General features: G+C 38.8%; 1 protein-coding gene across 1 annotated transcript; it reads right to left on the minus strand.

Moving 5' to 3' along the window:
• Window positions 1–7,134: 7,134 nt before the first annotated feature.
• On the minus strand, window positions 7,135–15,521 carry LOC132095895 (uncharacterized). Its single transcript, XM_059500992.1, has 6 exons — window positions 15,259–15,521; window positions 8,641–8,786; window positions 7,974–8,253; window positions 7,752–7,891; window positions 7,325–7,416; window positions 7,135–7,254 (listed from the first exon to the last, which is right to left on the minus strand). The coding sequence occupies exons 1-6, from the start codon at window positions 15,519–15,521 to the stop codon at window positions 7,135–7,137; spliced, it is 1,041 nt and encodes a 346-aa protein (XP_059356975.1).
• Window positions 15,522–24,864: the final 9,343 nt, after the last annotated feature.

Below are 24,864 nucleotides of genomic sequence, written 5' to 3' on the forward strand. Positions count from 1 at the left end.
TTGATTAATTTCATTTTTTTTTTACACAATTTGATATCAAAATAAGGGACAAATGTTGTGTTTTGTGGCTTAAACAGCCGCGGATAAGAAGCGAACTGCAAACGCGTCATGTGTGAAAGCACAATGATTCAGTGCTGCTTCAGCACCACATACGTAACGCACGCGGACTGCATACACACTGCAGATGGATTATATGTAGGAAAATTATGTCATTAATAACTCACCCTCATGTCGTTCCAAACCCGTAAAACCTCCTTTCATCTTCAGAACATCCTCCATGTCCAGAAAGGTAATAAAATCATCTTCAAAGTAGTCCATCGGAAGAGAATACAAAGCTGAATAAAGTCGTAGTTTTTGCTATTTTTGGACCAAAATGTATTTTCGATGCTTCAAATTCTAACTGACCCTCTGATGTCACATGGACTACTTTGATGATGTTTTTCTTACCTTTCTGGACATGGACAGTAGACCGTACACACAGCTTCAATGGAGGGACTGAGAGCTCTCGGACTAAATCTAAAATATCTTAAACTTTGTTCAGAAGATGAACGGAGGTCTCACGGGTTTGGAACGACATGAGGGTAAGTTATTAATTACATAATTTTCCTTTTTCTGTGAACTAACCCTTTAATATTATGTCAGTTAGTAATTAGGATTTTTTTCAGTATGTTGTTCAGTTAGTTTTGTTTTACTATCTAATGATTTATGTTAGCTTAAACACAGCAGCAGAAGTGATTGAAGAGACTTCAAAATTGTAAATAATTATGAAGAAATTTTAATCAATTTGAACTTTCCAGTATATCACAGTATTGTAATTCAACCTGCAAACAAAACATTTTTATTACATCACATGGTTTTTATAATCATTACAATTAATTCATCTTTTTTAATAAGTTATTGTAAATACTGAGGTCAATTGGATTTTAATTTTCAACCAAAATTCCAGCCTGACATCATGTCCAACATCAGTCTGACGTTATATAGACGTCCAGTGCCTGCTGGGGTTTTTTTATTACCAAAAGACGGATCCAGCTACCATTGGTTGACGACTGTGTGACGTTTCTTCCTGTTGCCAAATTACCTGGAGGATGTCATAGTGTCAAGAAACAGTTTTAGTTTCCACTCCTTCAACTTGTTTTGAGGGGATATTTTCTTCAGTCAGTCATCTAAGACAAAGTCCTATACACCTGAATGGAGAAATCCCGAAAACTCAAAAACTGCCTGCCACACTCGCATTTAAATAACAGATTTAGAATCAGCAACAAAATCTGACATAAACTGTCCCATAAATGTTGTGATGTGTTCAAATAACATTATAAAAGCTTTTATTTCAGGCTGGTCCAGTCATTTTGAATATGCAGTCCTGTCTCAGGAGTAATGACAGCTGCAGGACTTTACCAGCTGGGACTGACTCATTTATTTGGAACTATATTAAAAACCACTTTAATGGAATGAGAATTTCTTAAAAAGTAAAAAAGTAACTCTGAATTACCTGGAAAGATCACATAGACTCCCACTTCACAGAGAGTAAGAACCCTTGAAATAAAAGAAGCCATTATTTAGATTCCTGAAACATTAAATCTTCTTGTTTCATCACACCTTCTCCATAGACCTCCACTTCACAGAGAGTAAGAATCTTTGAAGTTCCAGGAATATTCACAATAACATAACGTCCCTCCATCCCATCACACGAGTAGCTGTAGGTAGCTCCTGCTGGAATAGTAGAAACCACAGCACATCTGGAGAAAGATGAAAGAGTGATGATTTACTCTTTCTTTTATAAATACCTTATATAATTCAATATTTCCTCCAACATATGTATCATACATAATGATTTGCATTAGTTCTATGTATGTATTTATAGTACTATGATATTATTGTGCAGCTAAGCAAATGTGCAATTATTTGTAATTACAATGAAACATTATTATTACACATAGAAAATAACGTTTTTCTACTTTTATTTGTTTTATATATTTATTTAATTATTTTTTTTAATCCTTGTAGACTGTGTGACGGTTCAGAGATAAACGGTGTTGTCAAATTTTGTAATGTAAAGAATACTCTACTCTGGTAACTTTCTTTCCCGAAACACTGTTCAGTGATGTGCTTGATTGTAGGAGGAAGCTTTTATTCATTTTGTGATCACTGAAGTCCCAGTCTAGTGCTCTGAGGGAATTACCTATGTGGCACGATCAAAGATTTGAGAAAGATATTACCCTGATAGCACATGTCTGCCACAAAAAAAAAGGTACATTTTGTATATTCGTCGAAAAAAAAACACACATTCAAATGCAAAAACTGTGCATTTAAATTTTTTTTGTGAGTCGTGCGACACATGATGACATAACTGACACCATTTGTTGTTAGCTTGTTCTCCATACAGCAAAGTCCGGGTGCTAGTGATGGGAGAAACTACAGTGGCCGAGAGAGCTCAATTGAAGAAAACACATGCAAATTGAAAAAACACCAGCAAATAAAGACAACATCTTCATAAGTTTGACAACACAAGTGTTGAAACACATGGACATAATCAGGGAGTATTTGCTTTAGTTTTGAATTGATTCGTTTAAAAGTAGACATTTCAAGCTTTTTGTAGATATTTCTCATGTAATGTGAGGCACCCTAATTTTAAGATATTTTAAAATCAAGTGATCCAGAGGGCGCCTCCCTTTCATGTATGTGCATTAATAATTTTCGCACAAACACTTGAATATGAATAATAATAGAGCACATTTCTTTTTGGTTACAGTACGGGATCTGCATTAAAAAATAATCTTCACAAGTCTACAACCGAGACAGATGCAGTTATAACCTGTACATTGAAGGCTATTTGAAGTTTTAAAATGATCTAACGGCTGATGCTGCTCCAATTCGTTTATCATTAGTTGTTCTTGATAAAACGGATGCATGACTCTGATAAACTTGTTTTAATAAATCTCTTTTGCATTAAATAATAAAGATATAAAGCAGGTTAAGTTAAATATTATTGTTCAAATAATTATAAAATGCTATGGACTGCAAATAAGATGGAAGTTTCACATTTTGCATGTGCATTACAAAGTATATGTATTTTTACAGACAATTACCCAAAATAAAACCAAACAAGATTTGAATTTAAAATAAAATAAGTAGACAAATAAGAATAAATGCTGCGCGAAGCATTCAACATCACGCACGCCACGCAAATATTGCACTCTGATATTTTAAGGAATATGATACCTGCATTTAAAATTGTATGAAAGCAAGCAAAGAAGCCTCCCTTTAAAATCACTTAAGTTGTCAATTAATGAAGCTCTTTTTTACATTGTGTGCATTTTGTTGATTATAATGAGAGAACTTGAGTGAGGACGTTTTATTAATCAGTCCATTCTTTAAGAGTTTCAAGGATATAGCTAAATTGTGCAGATTTAATCTATCCGTTTCTTGTTTTAATTAGGCCTAAACAATGGGACTGAAATTATACAATGTCTCACGTTTTACTAAAATAAGGGAAATAATTTATAAAACAATTCCTTAATATCAGTGTTCAGACAAATATCTTTTTCCCAAGAAGTTATCTGTCAAAATAAAGGACAGGTAACGGATAACAAAGTATGTGCGTGACAAAATGTCACAGTTCATAAATTCTCCATCTCTCTCTTGTCTGTGTTTCTGTTGGTGTGGGTGGAGGCGCTGATCACTGGGCTGATCAGCACCTCAATCATGACTAATCAGCACGCCAGCTGCAGAGGATCTGCACTGACTATTTAGTCTCTCTGTTTTCACCTTGTCTCTTGTCAGATCATTCTTTGGATGTTTCTGCCTATCTAAGTGAAGTGACATTCAGCCAAGTATGGTGACCCATACTCAGAATTTGTGCTCTGCATTTAACCCATCCGAAGTGCACACACACAGAGCAGTGAACACACACATACACACTGTGAGCACACACCCGGAGCAGTGGGCAGCCATTTATGCTGCGGCGCCCGGGGAGCAGTTGGGGGTTCGATGTCTTGCTCAAGGGCACCTAAGTCGTGGTATTGAAGGTGGAGAGAGAACTGTACATGCACTCCCCCCACCCACAATTCCTGCCAGCCCGGGACTCGAACTCACAACCTTTCGATTGGGAGTCCGACTCTCTAACCATTAGGCCACGACTTCCCATCTAGTTTCTTCACTGCCTGTTTGTTTGTCCTGCACGTCTGCCTTCACGTCGCCAACATCTCTCGGATCACTGCCATCATCTTCCGGATCTTTATTCATCTTCAGTCACCTCATGGAATCGTCACGTCCGGACTGGGCTGTACTAAAACTGTATTAGTGAGTGTTTGCTCCCTTGGACATTTTTTTCGCATCTTCATCATCATCCCTGTTCCACATTTACTAATAAACTCACTTTTACTTGCTATTGAATCCATCTCATCATTTCATCACACAAAATTGCATGCGGTTTTATTAAAGTAATTTTAAAATATAAATTAAAAATGTATTTGTGACAAATATAGGCCTAATATGTGAGAATATAGATATTGTGCATATAGATCAATGTAGCTTAGCTCACTAAATATAGTCTAGCACTTTTAATGCTCCGATGCAAAATAACCCACCATTTCTTTAGGATAATATGACATAATTCATATTACATAAATAATACGGGACATTTATTAAATGTTTCAAATCTAAAATATGGTGTAATACTGTGTAGCTAAGAGAAAATATATGCACAGGCTCATAGGCTTGACATTTATCCTGCTTGAATTAGTTCTAAGAAATGTGCACAACTTCATAAGTACTAAGCTTTCATCTGTGAATATTAAATATTTTAACTACATCGTTTTTATTTTACCCGACTGCAGTCGTCAAATGTAATACATCGGTGAGGCAAAGCTGACGGCTATTTGCGAAAATGAGCTTTGATGCGCTTGTTTGATGATTTGTGGTTAAAGCGCCACTCAGTGGTCAAAAGCTGCGAAGTACTTTGCAGACGTGGCGGCGGCAGAAGGTCATTTTGGTTGGCCACCTACTGTGTATATCTGGATAACAGTGGTAGTTAGAACCATGGCGACAAATTATTTGTCCAAGAGGCTGAATGTAGAAGATGAATAATAATGGTCCAAGAACTGAGCCCTGGGGAACTTCTTGTTTGAGCAAGACATGTAGGAGATTTGGAATTGTGCAGTGAGATGAAGTATTGTCTGAGAGATATGAGGAGAACTAGGATAATGCAGAACTGGAGATGCCAACTTCTCCAAGGCGAAAGAGTAATATCTTATGACAAATAGTATCAAAAGCTGAGCTAAGGTCAAGTAATAAAATAATTGATAAACTGCCTCAATCGCCAGAAAGTAATAGATCATTGACAACCTTTACTAGCACAGTTTCCATACTGTGGCTTAGCCTTCCCCGGCCATGGAGTCTTAGGGCAAAAATGCCCCTGCCCAAAAAATTCAAACCCTTATGTCTGTTGTTAACAGTGTAAATGAATAGAAAGTGTTAGCTGCAGCATTAAATTAAGATTTGCTCATGTTGCACCAGATTAAATTTTTAGGTGTTTTTAGTGTTGCGCATTATAACCAATCACACACCATTCTGTTGAGCTTAGAGATGCAATGGCCAATTAGAGACGTTTAGATGAGTCATCGATGAAACTCATCAGCTTAGTTGAATGTGCACGTTTGATGACTGAAATCCGCAAATTCTCTCATTATAAACAATGCACGGACGTATGAACAAGTAAGTGATTTATTTTGCAGTATATACCGTTTCAGTGATATAACCCTTTTTTGTTTGAGAGTGCGATTGATCAAAGTTAGTGATAATGTCATTTCTGTAATTTATTCCCTGTTTGAATAACTGTGCGAAGGAAACGTTATATTATTATCAATTTCTAATGTTTTAATTAAATTGTAATCACTTTAAATGCAAATTCAGTCCAATTAAACATTTTATTCGCCTATACATGAAACCCATGTCTGGGTTTTGTATATGGTAGTTGGATAGATTTTGAGGGTCCAGATTGTTTTTTTTTTTTTTTGTTTTTTTTGAGAATAGGAGTGACAGCAGCAGTCTCGAGTGAGATAGGAACAGTGGTAGAAATTCAATACATGTTGATTAGGTGTGAAATAGAGACAGAAGTAACAGGGAAGAGGGTTTCAGGGGAAAAATAAGTGCAGGGTCTAGTCGGCTTAAAGAGGAATTTGATTTCCGTATTACAACAGCAATTAGAGATGGCTTAGTTAAGGCAAATGAAGTCAATTACTGGGTAGACTGAGTTTGCTCGCAATAAAAAATATACAAACTAGCCCCCTGCTTTTCTCCTTAAATATTCAGTTTTTCTAGGAAGTACGTCAAAATGTGGAAGTAAAATTGGTCGTAAACTTCCGTTCACGCGGACTTTAACAAATTATGAGGATTATTTAGAAATAAGGGTGAAGAGACTATTCTTAGACAGGATGTCTTAAAATATATAAGGAATTGTTGATCTGTTTGTTATTTTATGGGAGTGAGCGGATTTTTGACCAGGATTTCTTCTCTCTTTTTTTAAAGGAAGGACCACAATGGAAATGTTACTGTAACTTTATTGTGTTGTCCTTGACAAGAAGGTTGTAACAATCTTAAAGACATGTGTAATAGTTACATACTCAAGATATTTAATTTAATTGAACATTTAAGCACAGTTTTTGACCAAAAAAAAAAGTCTGTGTGTAACCTCAGATGAAATCCTGCAGGCCAGATCATGCATATACTATGTGTATTCTACACCCATGCTGTGAACCATGTAACATCTTATCATTAATAATAAAACTGTCATCAAAGCAACTGTTCTTGTTGCTCAACACAGCTTTGCAAAAATCAGTTTGTTTCAGTTTTCATATATACCTATATTCAGACCTAGACCTTTATTGTGATCAACATCGAGGACTGGAGAACATTCAAGCTTGAAAATAAAGAAACATCAAAGCTTATACGAAGAGAGTTTAGGTTTCCCATCATCATCATCATCCTCATCATCATCTTCTCTTTCTTACAGCACATTTAGCTGCAAATAAAAGTTAATTACATCATAAAAACATCACTTTCCAGTTTATTTGTAATATATGCATTTTCATTTTAATCATTTTAACTTAAAATCAACATTCCTTTTCAGTTTTTTCAGTGTTTGTCTGAACCCACAACTGGTGCAGCTTCCTTCCGCATCACTTCCTGTTCTGGCGGTTGAGACCATTGCAGCGTAACGTCAGAAAACCCTCGTTCCACCAAAACAGACTGGAGCTGAAATGAGCAGATCTCTTAAAAGTGCTCTCAGTGAGCTCAGATATCTGTGTTTCCTGAGCTCTCTCACCTGTGACAGGAGCTGGACTCTCACCGCAGGATCAGACAGACTCCAACTGGACTTCAGTTTCAACTTCAGGAAAGTTCTCTTCAGTACAGGACCTGAAAGGGCACATGAGAGTGAACATACAGAGAAAGAAGGGATTTCGGTGTAATTAGAGGTTGTGTAGTGATCCCCAAAAATCTTGAACAAAAGTACACAATCTAAAACAATAACCACAAAAAAGACCTAGATTAAATTAAATACAGGTTCACTTGCAAAAATGCATGGTTTAGTGTCCAGTACAAATGTGTTTCTTGTAGTGAACTACTGAAGGCTGAGATCATGCAACTGTTGTAGTTTTACATTTTCAACTAATAAATTGCATTTGTTTTTTGTTTTTTTTTAAATGAAGCTGTTAATAGTTTCACAAAACATTAAATCTGTTTGACCACACCTTCTCCATAGACCTCCACCTCACACAGAGTAAGAACCCTTGAATCTCCAGGAATGATCAGATTCACGTATCGACCCTCCATATTGTTACAAATGTAGGTGGATGAAACACCAGCTGGAATGCTAGAAATCACCGCGCATCTAAAGAGAATCAAAGAAAACATAATTTAGACCTCTAGTCTTTCTTTATGTGTGTTTTCAAGCCACTGAAAGAGAAGCTCACATGGGATTGTTGTTGCCGTTGTTCTCCAGAGAGTTTCCGATGCGAATCTCCGCTCCGTTCATTCGTTCAGGACAGCAGTCTAGTCTGTTTGTGATTACGACGCTACTTACTCTGTAAATATAACGCAGATCCACCCTCCACCAGGGGTTAGTCTGAGCATTGGTGGAGGAACATGCTGACGATGGTTGTATGATTCCTGGATTGAAATCAATGGCCTGTTCAGAGATCCAGCTGTCAAAGGTTGACGACTGTGTGACGTTTCTTCCTGTTGCCAAATTACCTGGAAGAAGTCATAGTGTCAAGAAATTTTCTTCAATCAGGCATCTTAGACAAAGTCTTATCTACCTGAATGGAGAAATTCTGAAAACTGAAAACACTTACATTTAAAATCTGCAACAAAATCTGACATGAACTGATACATAAATGTTGTGATATGCTCAAATAGCATCATAAAAGCTTTTATTTCAGACTGGTCCAGTAAATGTGAATGTGTATCCTGTCTCAGGAGTAATGACAGCTGCAGTGACGCAATGATGACTTTACCAACCAGCAGCTGGCTCCTTTATTTGGAATTATATTAAAACCACTTTAATGAAATGAGAATTTCTTAGAAAGTCAAATTCGCATGGAAAGTGTTTAGACCAGATTGTTAATAGCTCTGAATTACCTGGAAAAATCACATAGACTCCCACTTCACAGAGAGTAAGAATCTTTGAAGTTCCAGGAATATTCATAGTAACATAACGTCCCTCCATCCCATGACACGAGTAGCTGTAGGTAGCTCCTGCTGGAATAGTAGAAACTACAGCACATCTGGAGAAAGATGAAAGAGTGATGATTTACTCTTTCTTTTATAAATACCCTATATAATTTGATATTTCCTCCAACATATGTACCATACATGATGATTTGCATTATTTTTTATTTATTATTAGCAGTATTAGTAGTATTATTTTGCAGCTAAGCAAATGTGCAATTATTTGTCATTACAATGAAGCATTATTATTACTATTATTTATTCTTATAAATAAAGTTTTTTCTGCTTTTATCTTCTTTTATTTAAATTCTTAAAGTTTAGACTGTGTGACGGTTCAAGGAGAAATGGTGTCGTCAAATTTTGTAATGAAATGAACATTCTATTCAGAGAATCTGGTAACTTTCTTTCCCGAAACACTGGTCTGTGATGTACTTGATTGTAGAAGGATGCTGTTACTCATTCTTCTCACTTGTGTGACACGATCTAACATTTTAGAAACATATCCCTCACATGTCATCGCTTCTGTGTCCAAAAGCTCTATCAGATACCACGAGAAAACAACACAAGGTGCTAATATACACTCACAATGTGATATAATTCTACAAAACAAATTCCTAATCCTAAACTTTAACTCCATACTGAAATCCCATATAGATTGACAAAGAAAATCTAAATCTAAATAAATATAAAAATTATTTGTGTTTCGGACACTGTGAGCATGGAGACTGCAATGTGCAACATACATTTGAAAACGCTAAATTTAAATGTTTCATATGAATAAACTGCTCAGAAATGGTCAAGTCTCATGACGAGGGATGAATAGATTGTTTCTGAATGGCAGTTTGCTATTTTGTTTTCATGTAGTACAAACATTACACATTACACAATACACATTATCTGTTGACGCAAGTTTTCTCAGGTTACTGATGCACCTACACAATCCACAGTCAATCCACAGTTTTATGCACTTTTGTTACCTAATTTTCCTTTCATGCACATTAAGGAAATTATATTTTATTTAAGAACAATTGTTAGAAAAGTTATGCACTTTAAAAAGAGAATGGTATTTAATTTCAATAAAATATGCCCACTGCTCCGTGTGTGTGTGTGTGTTCACGGTGTGTGTGCTTTCACTGCTGTGTGTGTGCATTTTGAATGGGTTAAATGCAGAGCACGAATTCTTAGTATTGGTCACCACACTTGGCTGTATGCCATGTCACTTTCATTTTTACTGTCACTTTGATTTGGTTTATAATTTATTATGAGAACAGCTTCCTGACAGCCTGATGAATGAAGCTGTCCTTCAGTCTGCCGGTATTCGCCTGGAGACTCCACAGTCTCCTCCCTGATGGCAGCAGACTGAAGAAGCTGTGTGATGGGTGGGTGGGATCACCTGCAATGCAGAGGGCTTTGCGAGTGAGACGGGTTCCGTAAATGTCCTGGAGGGAGGGGAGAAAGACACCAATGATCTTCTCAGCTGCTCGCACTCTGCATTATAGAGTCTTTCGGCAGGACGCATTACAGGCACCATACCACACAGTGATGCAGCTCGTCAGAATGCTTTCGATGGTGCCTCTGTAGAAGGTGTACATGATGGGGGCCGGGGCTCTGGCTCTCCTCAGTTTGTGGAGGAAGTAGTGACGCTGTTGTGATTTCTTGGCCAGTGCTGTGGTCTTGTTGGTCCAGGAGAGGTCCTCTGTGATGTGCTCACCCAGGAACTTGGTGCTGCTCACTCTCTCCACAGTCGCACCGTTGATGGTCAGAGGAACATCTTAACATCTTCATGTCTCCACTTAATATTCACTATATCAGTAAGACATTCATCATTCACTACCTCACATTGACACACTGACAGTGTCAATCTGTTTGCACATTTGCCTCTTGTATATCCCTGTGTATCATAATATTTAAGACTACAGTTTACTTTCATCCACATTATTTTGCGTTCTATATTTAATTCTTCAATATTCATCTTTTTTCTATTTTATTCTTATATTTTTATTGTTTACTTTGATTTCATTCTTACATAGCTATATTTATGTATATTTTCATCTGTGTTGTATTCTTAATAATTGCATTGTCCATGGAGCGGACCTTACTCACATTTCACTGCTGGTTATATATGCTATGTATAATTGTGTATGTGATGAACAGGGCTTGACATTAACTTTTTTGCTCACTAGCCAGTGTGGCTTGTGGTTTTCCAAAGTTACTAGCCACACATCATTTTTACTAGCCACATTTTTGTTGTTGTTAAATTACCTGATAAAAGTTGAATATGGCGTGATAATATTTACTTGAACTAGATTTACAACCCTTTTAAATGTAAAACCACTGTACACACCCAAATCAAGACTACATAAATGTATAACAATACAGGTCATTATCATTAGCTCTGATAAGGTTGTGTGTAAAGCTCCTTTTTTTAATAAAACCATGTATTAAGATAAAGACATAAAAAAGTAGCTTCTACTTTATTATTGCATAATAAAAGTGGTGCATGGATGTAGAAGATTAATAAAAAAGATCCTTTAGCATTAGAAACACTGTTTAAATATCAGAATCAAACTCAGAATTACTTTATTGAACCACACTGGGAAATTCTTTGTTACAAGTTGCAATGGAAAGTAGGTCAGTCTTGAAACCTCACGAAAAATGCATGCCATGGTTCGGACAAAGTTGCTTTTATCTTCATTAAAATTTGAGGGGAACGTTGCTCTCATCATAAAGAACATTTCAGTTTGTGTCATTTTTGTGCTAAGTCCCTAATAATGACTACTGGTTATGTTGCAACCCTCTACGGACACCTTGGCAATTGAATCGCCATTGGCTTTACTTTACTTGCCAGACTGATTGATTGATATATATATTAAATTAAATTAAATTTATGTATTTAGCAGACGCTTTTATCCAAAGTGACTTACAGTGCATTTAGGCTATCAATTTTAACCTATCATGTGTTCCAGGGGAATCGAACCCCCAACCTTGCGCTTGATATATATATATATATAAATAAATAATGGCGAAGTTTTTTTAAATACACTTTTAATATCAGTACACTTTTAACATCAGTCTGTCAAGCTTTATAATAATCAAGTATTATTTTTTATAACTTAAGTAATTATAAGTAAATTTGATAACCATGTTCGAATGCATATTTGCATTTTAACTGAACATTTTAACTTGAGAGGTGGTTGTTTTTTCTGTCATTCAATGTTTCTGACAAAAAAGAAAATTGGGAAAAAACTAACAAAAATACTGATATGATAATAATGTACGAATTCTAATAATAAGAACTAGAAAACACACTAAGGATTACTAAGGATTAATGAGCTGCTGGATTCATGAATATTTATCAGGTTTTGTGCTTAACTTGAACTGATTTGCTGAAATCAAAACAGGGATGATAATAGGGGAGCTTGAGATTTAGCATTAGCCACCCACTACCGGAAAACCCGGCTGTTCTTAAAAGCTGAAGACTTCCATAGAAACGCCGTTATTTTGACAGGAAAATACAACAAAGAATATTGTTTAAATGTAGCAAGTTAATTCACTCACTCACTCACTCACTCACTCACTCACTCACTCTCTCTCTCTCTCCGTCTCTGCATGTAAGTGAGAGAAAGCAACGTCGCTTTGTGTGCCTTCACATCAGAGTTTATGGTACAACAAATACAGGTGCGCTGCGTATCCATTGAGATGAACTTAGAAATATCACAGATTGCCTGATGGAGAGTGACACTCTGAAGCCCTCAGTCAGAGAGTGTTGTTCGCGAGTGAAAATAGATCTGAGCTAAACTTATACTTGGCCTCCAACTCACACACTGGCAATTATTCAACCCACCAAAGTGGCTAGTTAGAGTCACTGTGTTACCCGCCACGAGCAAAATCCACCCGCATTTGGCGGGTGTTAATGTCAAGCCTTGGTGACGAATAAAAATCATGAATCATGAATCTTGAATATTGAATCTTCAGGAGTCTGTAGAGCTCCCGTCATCCACGGCTTCAGGTTGGCCCGGACAGTGATGGTTTATGTGACTTTTACATCATCAATACACTTGAAGTAGGCAGTGACAGTCTCTGAGTACTCCTGGAGGTCAGTGGTGTTATTGCATGTGGCAGCCTGCTTACACATATTCCAGTCAGTTGTGTTGAAGCTGTCTTGAAGAGCCCCTGACAATCCTTCCGGCCACACTTGAATCTGTTTTTGAACTGGTTTGGCGACTTTAATGAGCGGTCTGTATGCAGGCATTAGCATGACAATGATGTAGTCTGAGGCACCAAGGTGGGAGAGGGGAAGAGCTTTGTAAGCTCCTCTCTGTGTGGTGTAAACAAATGCCAAAATGTTTTTACCTCTTGTTGGAAAACTGCAACTCGTCTGCATGGTTGATATCCCTAGTTTTGATGAGAAAAGCATCAGGGTGGGTTGTCTGCTGCTCACTGATGTGCTGGTGCAGTTCATTGAGTGCATCGTTCCTGTTGCTGTTGTTGAAGTTCGGAGGAATGTAAACAGCAATGAGCAGTATGGCTTTATATTCCCTCGGTAGATAGAACGATCACCACTTAATAATCATAAACTTCACCAGGGGTGAGCAGTGTTTTCAGATCACAACAGCATTGCGGCACAACGCATCATTGATGTAAACACAAAGCCCGCAGCTGTGGGTTTTTCCTCCTGCGACGAGAGCTCTGTCCGCTCGATAGCACGTCAGCTGGTCGAGCTGAATAGCACTGGAACACTGTTGCTGAGCCATGTTTCTGTGAACACAAAAACACAACAGTCTCTTACAGTCCTCTGAGTTGAGTGTAGTAATCGGATGTAGTCCCGTTTATTGTCCAAAGAGCGTACATATGCACATTTTCCATTAAGTGTTTCTTATCTGTATTGGAACATGTTTTATAATACTTTCTCTGTCCGTAGCAACGGAATGTTCACCTTTTGTCTTCATATGTCAATGAGCTGTGGGACAGTTGAGCATACTGAAAAGTAGGCCTATATTTTCTAGCTAGGGACACTGTTTTTGGTGTGCACTTATAACTACATCACGGTGTGAGATTTTGTAGTGGTATCTGAAGATCTTGAGTGTGTAGTGCTTGCTGTGTTGCATGCTTCGTCTGGTGTTGGGTTGCTGTCTCCTGTTTCATTTTGTGGTCTCACCAGGGTCCTCCTAAGCAGGGGTTTTGCATTGGCTGATCCGACCTTCCTAGGCTGAGGAGAATCCACCATTTGTTTATAGAAGTATTTAAGATCCATCTTAATAACTTTTCTGCACCTTTTGTACAAAATTGTAATAAATTTGAAATACATTTACATATATGCCTCTTGTCAACTGTCCCTTCGCGGGGAAAATACAGAATTAGCTACACTAAATTCAGGGAAGATTTGTGGGTCCTCCTGCCCATCATCAGGGGTTGGCGTAGTCAGACTAAAAGAAGGTTGCCTGTTTGACGGGTAGCACATTAGGGATGTTCATTTCGGTTATTTTTCCTATTGGACAACCAACGCTCGTTAACCGATTATTAACTGTTAACCAACAAGATTATTTTAAATTAGAATTGAATTAAATTAGAAAGGATAAGTGTCTACTTATCCTTTCTAGGCTAGTTAGGCTATATATAGTGAATAAATAGGCCTATACGAGAAATATATTTTTACTTGAATAATAAATTATGAAAATGAACGAAAAATGCAGTTTCGGTTCAGTTTTGTGCTGCGTGAAAGGAAACCAGACTGCTGAAAGCGGCATCCTATTTTTCTTTAGGCTTATTTTATACACAAAGATTAGTTTTTATTGTGAATCTACCCAAATAAAGGCAAAGCGTTTACAATTCGATTATCTTTATGACTATAAGAAGTTGCTTCCAATGTTAGCTGGAAAAAACTCAAGTGATTGAGCTGGCACTGCATGCACGCACAAAGTTAAGCTTTGCTATTTGATAATAGATAAAAAACAAATGTGAAATACATCGTGAATACGGAAACATTTGATTTTGTGTCGAATGAGAGACCCAATGTTGGTTTCAGTTTCGTTGGTTTCAGAATTTGTTTTGGCTTTTTGTTTATGTTGCTAAAACTTCTTATAAGCTATTTTTTATTTTTGTTCTTTTTTAAATAGGCTACTGTTAATTGAAAGATTTGTTGTAGTGTGAGGGGAACTAAAATATCATAGCTATGTTTACAGTGTTAAAAACAATTTATTTATACAAGTAGCATATTTTAACAATGCAGCAAACCTAATATTTTGATAAATTACTGAATTTTTTTTTATAAATGACTTTTTAAACCGTTTAACTGATTGAGCCCTGGTGCACAGGCTTTTTAGTGTTCATAACAAAGGGCTCTCTCAACTTGTTATATTTTACAGTTTGTCAACTGATATAAGATTTTATAGGATTTGCATGTGCGCCCCTCGAAAGCCTGAAAGCACAGAGTCCCCTGCTCCCCACATAACAAATCCCCTGTATGTGGATGAAGCTACTGACCAACTGACCAGAATCTAAATATAAGAATATATCAGAGAGACTCACATTGGGTTGCTGGAAACATTTGAAGAAACATTTCCAACCCTAATCTCTGCTCCGTTTATCCTGCTTTCACAGCAGTCGCCTCTGTTAGTGATGGTCACTCTGTTCACACTGTACGTCTTCATCAGGTCCAGTCTCCACCACGGGTCAGTTTGCCACGCAGTAGAACTACAGATGTTGCTCAAACCATCCAGAGCGTATTGGACATACCAGTTTTGGTCATATGTTGTTGACTGAACAGCTGTTCCCCATGTTGCTACATTCATTGGAAAGTGTTCAAATGAAAAACTGATTCAATTATTTATAGCCCTGCTGGGCTATTTAAGTCCATGGGTTTTCACCATCTGTTTGGATATAAACTCACTAACAAAAGATGAAATAGTGTTTAATTCACAAAATCTCACCTTCTTTCTCTGCCTTCGTTTGAACTGAGAAAAAGCCTTAAAATGAGAAACACAGAATGATGATTAGTATTTTGCAAATTAAACAGATTTTTCTTATGATTATAAACCTGTATTCTTTTAGATTTATACTTTACAAATATTTGCCAGTTGGGTCAAATTCTGTATGACTTCTAAAATCATGTATTAATGACTTATGTAATCAGCATCTCAAGTAAAAGTATATTGTTTAAGGGTATTTAGAAAACATTAAAAAAGAACAACACATTCAGTTATAATTGAGGGTCTTTTGTTAAGTGTTTCTGAAAGATGAAGCTGAAAGCAGACTGAAGGTCATTAAGATATTAAACAGATTGTGTTATACTTACCCAGTAAAAAACACAGACTCTGGTAGAAATCCCTCATGTTCATTTTAGGTGGTTCGTGATTCTGTCTGTTTTAATTTGTGGAAGTTTGAATGAATGTTTTCCCTGAGAGAAACGTATTAGTTTAATTTTACATCAGAGTCACATGATACTGTCTCCCCTCCTACTTTTCACTTTGACTGGTGCTGGAAAAATGTTTACACACACACACACACACAATTGAAATTGTGGTGGACACTTTTATCTGAAGCAAGTCAAAGGATGAAGCTCATGTTGACATGCTTACATTGAATATTACGTGTAAACAGCAATAGCAAAATCCACCAAACAGTTTGTCAGCTGTCCTCTCCTGAGAGAAAACTGAGGGACAATCTTCCTGAACTACATTTGTATTTATTTTTGTATTCAAATTTAGTGGTACCACATTTTTACCTAAACTGTGTTATATATATATATATATATATATTTATATATATATATATATATATATATATATATATATATATATTTACTTTAACTGTGTTAAAAATGTTATCCCATGTCGTTCTAACTTGTATGTAATTATTTCAGTGAAACAACATTGATGAAGTTGAGGTGAATGAGAACTGAAACTGTCAAGCTCCGAAATATCAAAGAAATTCTAACAGTGCCACAGAAGTGGTTCATATGACAGTTTCTCCAGTCTAGATCTGTCAAACTGCATGTTGCTGCACCTGCCATGTTTCAGTTTGTCTTTTCTTTCCCTTCTTAGGAACATTTCAAGATCAACAGTCATTTGATTTTTGTTTTTTTAAGCATGAAAGCTGCCTGTCAACTATGCCTGAAAGCACACGAACACTGTCCTGCATCTGTTCTGACATGAAGAGAACATCTGTCTCTGATCGTCTTTAAAATGTAAATATTCGCTTTAGTTGTTCATATAGCAATTTATTAAATATTTGCCCCTCTTTGCAATTTGCCTCTACATCTACTGCTGTTCACTTCTTAGATGTTCTTCTTATTCACTGAGTTTTTTTGAGTTATTTGCTTAGAAAGCCTGTTCCAAAAACTATAAATGTGAATGTAAATGTAAATGTAAATATTCTCAAATTGCTGACTCAGAAGAGCTGAAGCATCTAATCTGGGCCCTATAATACACCCGGCGCAATGCGACGCAAGAAGTAGCGCAAGTGTGTTTGCTAGTTTTAGTCTGGCGCTTTTCGCATTTTCCCGTCCAGCGCCACGTTGTTTAATTAGCAAATGCATTTGCACCCATTTTAGCGCTCATGGGCATGCTGGTCTAAAAAATAGGTGCGTTCAGCCGCATTGCTCATGCAATGCTATTTTAAGAAGCTGAAAATAGACTGCACCATAGACCAACTCAAACCTGGTCTAAAGTCTGGCACAATTTTTTTTGTCATTAAAAGAGCATACACGCTGCTTATTAAACACAGGAACGCACAGCAGCACACAAACATGCCAAATATTAAACATTAAAGGATTGCCATGCATAATTTTTTGTAGGCTAATTATTTATATATATATATATATATATATATACATATATATATATATATTGTGACACGTGACACTTTGCCCATAGAGAGCAGCGTGTGACCGCCAGCCCCAACACCACGGGAGAGCACGGACCTACACTGCACTAGAGCACTAACTAGTCAAGACACCGAGCACCCAAACCACCTCACAGCATCGCCTTTTCATTTACCCATTCTGCCAATAAAATCCAATAGATTTTTAATTAATCAAATTAAGACACATATGAGAGGGAGTACGTCTAAACACTGCGCAGTAGTCCGAGTAGCAGAAAAAGAGGCCATCAACATAGCGGCCACGCCAAGTAATGATGTCTCGACGCCCAAACCCTAGAAGTTACCACATCAAACATGACGTGCTAACATGGATGCAGCTGAAGCCGCCAGGTTTGCTTCAGGGAATTTTTTTTTAAGAAGCTTCCCAATGGAAACCATTTTGGAAACAGGAAACAGTCCCTGGTCTAAGTACCAACTGGCTTTAGAAACCCGTTCTAAAAGACTTACTTTTAGGTATTAAAAAAAACCTTTGGCAGAATTCAAATGAGCTATTTTGATCTAGATTAATTCCAAGATTACAGTGGGATTAATCTAGATTAAAATAATTAATTCCTACTGTACATGTCATAATTGATAGTCATCACATGTATCAGAATTATCTGTTCTATTTGCTTGCACACAAGCAGCTCCGTTTCATATCGGCAACGCGTTCTTTGCGCTTGCCAAATTCTGCCTTGTAAATAGCAAATCCATCATGGCACGAGCGCAACTGGCTCTTAAAGGGAATGGAAGATGAGACTCTGATTGGTTTATTGCACGTTACGCTCCAAAAAACACCCATTACTCATTAAGAGAATAGGGACAAAGCGTTTAGACCATGCCCCCCTAGCCCGCCAACCATTTTTCCGTCGTTAAAATAGCAAAAATGGATTTAGACACACCCTGAGTGCACCTGCACTGTGTGCTTTACACTTTGTGTTTAGATCATTAAAATAGGGCCCTATGATTGCATCTATACTGACATTTTGAAAAGCAACAGCATTTTGTGTGTGTGTGTGTGTGTGTGTGTGTGTGTGTGTGTGTGTGTGTGTGTGTGTGTGTGTGGAAAAGTGTGTGCTGATTGATCAAGAAGGACAAGTGAGTGTTTGTTCTCACACCAAAAACTATTTTTGGATGATAAAATCACGATGTATTTGATCAATTTAGCGATTTTAATCACGATTTTGACACACAGAGATATGTTTTACAGTCATAAATGCATTCAGGATGAATTTGAAACATATTTCCAAAAGAAAACCAATTAGAGCTATATCAAAAAGTTGTAACGTCTCTAGAACAGACATAAGTCAAAATAATCACTATAGTAAAGTGTAACAAAATTTCTATACTTATGGCAAAAAATATATAAATAAATAAATCTTATGTCCAGACGCATGTGCTCAGATACACGCTGCTCTCGCCCGGAGAGAGTGTGCGCACTTAAAACCTCTCGCCTCTCACTTAAACTGCGTCCTGTGCACTCAAAACTCTCTCTATGCTGATGTGCTAGATATTAATTAGTTTGGCACGTTTTTATTTCTAGGCTTTTACTGTCACAGTGTCTGGGTTGTGTTCCCTGGGTTTCCACTAGGTGTCCTCCTTTCTCACGGTGTCTGTCTCCTTATCACTTCCTGTTCCCTTATTTGGTCACCTTCCTCTTGTTGAGTAATTGATTGTTCCCCACCTGTCTCCTGTTCCCTCATTATCCTTCTGTGTATTTATACCCGGTCTGTCTGAGTCTGTGTTACGGAGTCCTTGTTTAATGTTTATAGTTATTCACGTCCGTCGTTTCTTGCCTTGCCTTGCCTTACCTTGTCTTCGTGTCTTGTTTATGTTATGTTTGGATATTCTGGTTTTGACCCTGCCTGGACTGTTTACCCCTTTGGATTACCCCTTAAATAAAGGACTTACCTGCAATTGGTTCCCTCTCCTGTGTTTCCTGTAACACCGAACGTGACATTTACTGCATGCAGTGTGAACGCTCTGATCGGTTAACATGGGCTCGGAGAAAAAGACGCATCACAGACAGAGTGTGAACCTGGAGTTAGGCATATGCCCAGTCTGTTCTGTTCTCACGCTAGGGGTGTTGCATTCTGATTGGATGAGATAGCATACTGCGGGAGGTCAGGGCCACGAAAAATCGTGCTTTAAAGCGATTTAGAAATCGTGCACGCTCTAATCGTGATTTCTTGACAATTTTTACTAATCGCACAGCCCTAGAATGAACTGGCAATGAACAGAAAATAACTCAGTCTGGCACCATTCAGCAAAACGGGAAAACCAGATCCAGGCAGAGCTCGGCAGCGGGTAGACAGTCAGCAGAGCAAGCAGTCAGGAGGGAACATGCTGAAAGCCATTTATGCATGTTTGAATTTGTTGTTCTGTAGCATATGCAGCAAAAATATCTAAGATAAATTGGTGTTTTTTTCTTAAATCAGCGAGCGCGAATAGTGGAAGCATAGTTAAAGTTTAATATTTATTTTTTATTTTATTATATATATGAAATTATGTTATTATGTTATGACTTAGACTTTTTTATATATATTAAAAATATTATTATTTATTTTAATACCACCGCGACCCACTAGGGGGCCGCCACCCACAGGTTAAAAACCACTGGTTTAGAAGATTAAATATAAAGATGTTTGACAAAATAAAAATAAGAATAATATAGGATTTTTACAATTTAATATTTAAGCCTTAAGTATAGCTCTATCGATACATAATCTGAATGATTTTCCTATTCTCTTCTGTAGAGCATCTGTATTTTAACTTTCTGAGACCCTGCATCCTCATAAGAGGACATTATATTTTAGTGAATTTCTATGAAACTATACATGCCACAGTTTTAAGTCTGGATGTCCTGTACAGAGCACAATCAGGGTTTTTCAGAGATACGGGCCAATAAATTTGGGAGCTAATTGAGTGGTGCGGAATATTGTCAGTAGAAAGCCACACTTTTTGACCCACGACGTATACGGGAGGCTTCGACCGGTGGCGATCGGCCTTGGCCTTAGTGCGATCCCTCATCTGGAGTAGAGTCTCGCGGGCTCTGGTCCAGGTGTGGTGGCACCTCTGGACAAATGCAGACAAAGGCTGCAGACAGCACACCTTGTTTGTTATCTTTATTTTATAAGTGCACAAAGTTTTGTTGTTATTATGTCTGTATCCAAAAAAAAGACCCTTTACAGATTCGATTGATGTATTGCTCTTATCTGTACGATTAAAACTGAAAGTGTAATTTAAGTTCTTTTCGGGGTTATCAGGAGAAAATGACTCAAAACGCATATATGCGTTAATCGACTTCAAAGGGTTAACTAAACCCTTGGTTCGGCTTATCCCTGGATGACAAGCAACATTAGAGCAGTGACCCCACTGAATAACCTCAGACCGTAACTCTTCCGGTACAAATAAACGATTCGGTGGGCATCCGGGCGGAGGCATTACCCCTTCTAAGGCCGTCTTGACCTTCGATTCGACCTCCCATACGAGTGCTGAGATGACTATTTTCTCAGGTAAAATACATTCGGGAGTCACCGGGCGTTCTGAAGGATCAAAAAGACGTGACAAAGAATCGGGTTTAACGTTTTTGGAACCCGGGCGGTACGACAGAGAAAAATCAAAGCGGCCGAAAAAAAGTGCCCACTGAGCCTGCCTGGAATTGAGTCTTTTGGCAGTTCTGATGTATTCTAAGTTTTTATGATCGGTCCAAACTATGAAAGGTACCCTTGACCCTTCCAACGAGTGACACCACTCCTCTAAAGCTAATTTGACAGCCAACAATTCTCTGTTACCAATGTCATAATTGCGTTCAGCAGTAGATAAACGATGGGAGAAAAAAGCGCAGGGATGCATCTTATCGTCTGAGGCAGCACGTTGGGAAAGAACTGCACCTACTCCCACCTCTGATGCGTCGACCTCCACCACGAACTGCCGTGTGGGATCAGGGGCTACTAAGATGGGAGCCGGCTGCATTAGACCACATTAACGGAGTACTGGGGGAGGTCAAGGCGGTCAGAGGTGAGACTAGTTGGCTGAAATTACGAATAAAACGTCGATAAAAATTGGCGAACCCCAGAAACCGCTGTAGGGCCTTACGGAAATCTGGACTTGGCCAATCTATCACAGCCTTAACCTTGTCAGGATCCATACGTATTCTCTCGGACGAGACGATATACCCTAGGAAGGGAACAGACTGTGCATGGAATAAGCATTTCTTCGCCTTGACAAAAAGACAATTCTCAAGTTATCTCTGGAGCACTCGTCTGACGTGTTGCACATGTTCCTGGAGAGATGAAGAAAAAATCAGTATGTCATCCAGGTAAACATATATAAACTGATCTACCATGTCTCTCAACACGTCATTAACGAGTGCTTGGAAAAACCCTGGTGAGTTGGAGAGCCCGAACGGCATCACCAAATATTCAAAGTGCCCTCTAGGGGTGTTAAAGGCGGTTTTCCACTCACTCCCCTTCCTGATGCGGACCAAATGATAAGCATTACATAAATCCAGTTTTGTGAATATGGATGCTCCCTGCAACCTCTCGAAAGCTGAAGACATCAATGGCAAAGGATAGGTATTCTTTATCGTGATGTTGTTCAGCTCTCGGTAGTCAATACAAGGTCGCAGAGAACCACCTTTCTTACCCAGAAAAAAGAACCCCGCCCCCACTGGAGAAGAGGAAGGGCGGATGAACCTCGATGTCAATAAATCAGAAATGTATTTCTCCATGGCCTCCCTCCCGGAATAGAAAGAGAGTAAAGCTTGCCCTTAGGCGGAGACTTACCTGGAACTAAATCTATGGAACAGTCATAGGGATGATGCAGAGGAAGAGAAGCAGCGCGGGACTTACTGAACATTTCTTTCAGGTCCAAGTACTCTGTGGGCACGTTTGATAAAACCATGGTCTCCTCCTGAAAGACAGAAACAGGCACAACAGGACAAGCAGAGACCAGACAAGAATCATGACAACATTCACTCCACAAAGTGACGGTGTTGGAAGCCCAATCCACTCGTGGATTGTGTTTAACCAACCAGGGGTGACCTAAAACAATGGGAGGGACAGGGGAGTCCATGAGGTAAAAGGATATGGATTCGATGTGGTTTCCTGAAGTGAGCAGAGTTAAGGGTTCAGTGGTTTGAGTGACGTGTGGCAGTTCCTGGCCATTGAGTGCGGTGACATGGATAGGATGAGACACGGGGAGGACAGGAAGGTTCAGGTGACGTGCAAGGACAGTGTCAATGAAATTACCCTCGGCTCCAGAGTCCAGAAGGGCATGACAGTAGTGAGTGTGGTTCTTCCACCGCAGTTTCACCAGAAGAAGAGTTGAAGATGTGGTTGAGGACTTCCCGGCGGAGATCCCACCTGATAGTAGCCTCAAACTTACTACTGGGCTGGCTTTTCTTACCGGGCATGAATGAAGGCTATGACCCGAGCCACCGCAATACATACACAGTCCCTGGGACCTCCGCCTCTCTCTCCTTCCGGGATAGTCGAGCTCTACCCACCTGCATGGGTTCGTGATCGTAGACGGGACCGACCATGTTCTCTCAACTCGAGTGGCCCCGTTCTGGAGAGATGTGAAGGCGTGATGGACTGGTTTGTTTACCAAGGCGATTAATCCGGGCGTCCACCCGGAGCGCCAGATCAATGAGACCGTTGAATGTTGGGGGCAACTAGAGGAGGTAGATCTCCTTATGAACACGGTCTGCCAGCCTATGCAGGAATCGATCCCACTGCGCCTCCTCGTTCCACTGGCACGCGGCCGCCAGGTTGCGGAACTGGATAGAGATATCCACCACAGAGGTCTGATAGTTGGTGAGCGGCCTCCCTGCTGGCCGCGCCCCGATCGAAAACCCTCTTCATCTCCTCAGAGAGGCCGTGGGAGGAGGTGCAACACGGATGATGGTTTCTTCGCGGCCTGGTGAAACACACCAATTTGAAAAATAATGGAATGCATAGTCGATATAAAAAAATGGATGACGAGTAATTTCTTACTGCTAAATTCTGTAAAAACAGAGGTGTTAATTATAGGACCTAAAAACTCTGCATGTAATAACCTAGAACACTGTCTAAGACTTGATGGCTGCTCTGTCAATTCTTCGTCATCAGTTAGGAACCTAGGTGTGCTATTTGATCGCAATCTTTCCTTAGAAAGCCACGTTTCTAGCATTTGTAAAACTGCATTTTTCCATCTCAAAAATATATCTAAATTACGGCCTATGCTCTCAATGTCAAATGCAGAAATGTTAACCTATGCATTTATGACCTCAAGGTTAGATTATTGTAATGCTTATTGGGTGGTTGTTCTTGGTACAGCTAGTCCAAAATGCACCAGTAAGAGTTCTTACTAGACCCAGGAAGTATGACCATATTAGCCCGGTCCTGTCAACAGTGCACTGGCTCCCTATCAAACATCGTGTAGATTTTAAAATATTGCTTATTACTTATAAAGCCCTGAATGGTTTAGAACCTCAGTATTTAAATGAGCTCCTGTTACATTATAATCCTCTACATCCGCTACGTTCTCAAAACTCAGGCAATTTGATATATCTAGAATATCAAAATCAACTGCGGGCGGCAGATCCTTTTCCTATTTGGCGCCTAAACTCTGGAATAACCTACCTAACAGTGTTCGGGAGGCAGACACACTCTTGCAGTTTAAATCTAGATTAAAGACCCATCTTTTTAACCTGGCTTACACATAGAATACTAATATGTTTTTTAATATCCAAATCCATTAAAGGATTTTTAGGCTGCATTAATTAGGTAAACCGGAACCGGAAACACTTCCCATAACAACCTATGTAGTTGCTACATCATTAGAAGAATGGCATCTACGCTAATATTTGTCTGTTTCTCTCTTATTCCGAGGTCACCGTAGCCACCAGATCCAGTCTGTATCCAGATCAGAGGGTCATTGCAGTCACCCGGATCCAGTACGTATCCAGACCAGATGGTGGATCAGCACCTAGAAAGGACCTCTACATCCCTGAAAGACAGCGGAGACCAGGACAACTAGAGCCCCAGACACAGATCCCCTGTAAACACCATGTCTCAGACGACCACCGGGACAAGACCACAGGAAATAGATGATTCTTCTGCACAATCTGACTTGCTGCAGCCTGGAATTGAACTGTTGGTTTCATCTGGTCAGAGGAGAACTGGCCCCCCAACTGAGCCTGGTTCCTCCCAAGGTTTTTTTCTCCATTCTGTCACCAATGGAGTTTCGGTTCCTTGCCGCTGTCGCCTCTGGCTTGCTTAGTTGTGGTCA

Source organism: Carassius carassius, chromosome 2 (genome assembly GCF_963082965.1).
Source record: "Carassius carassius chromosome 2, fCarCar2.1, whole genome shotgun sequence".
Classification (NCBI taxonomy): Eukaryota; Metazoa; Chordata; class Actinopteri; order Cypriniformes; family Cyprinidae; genus Carassius; species Carassius carassius.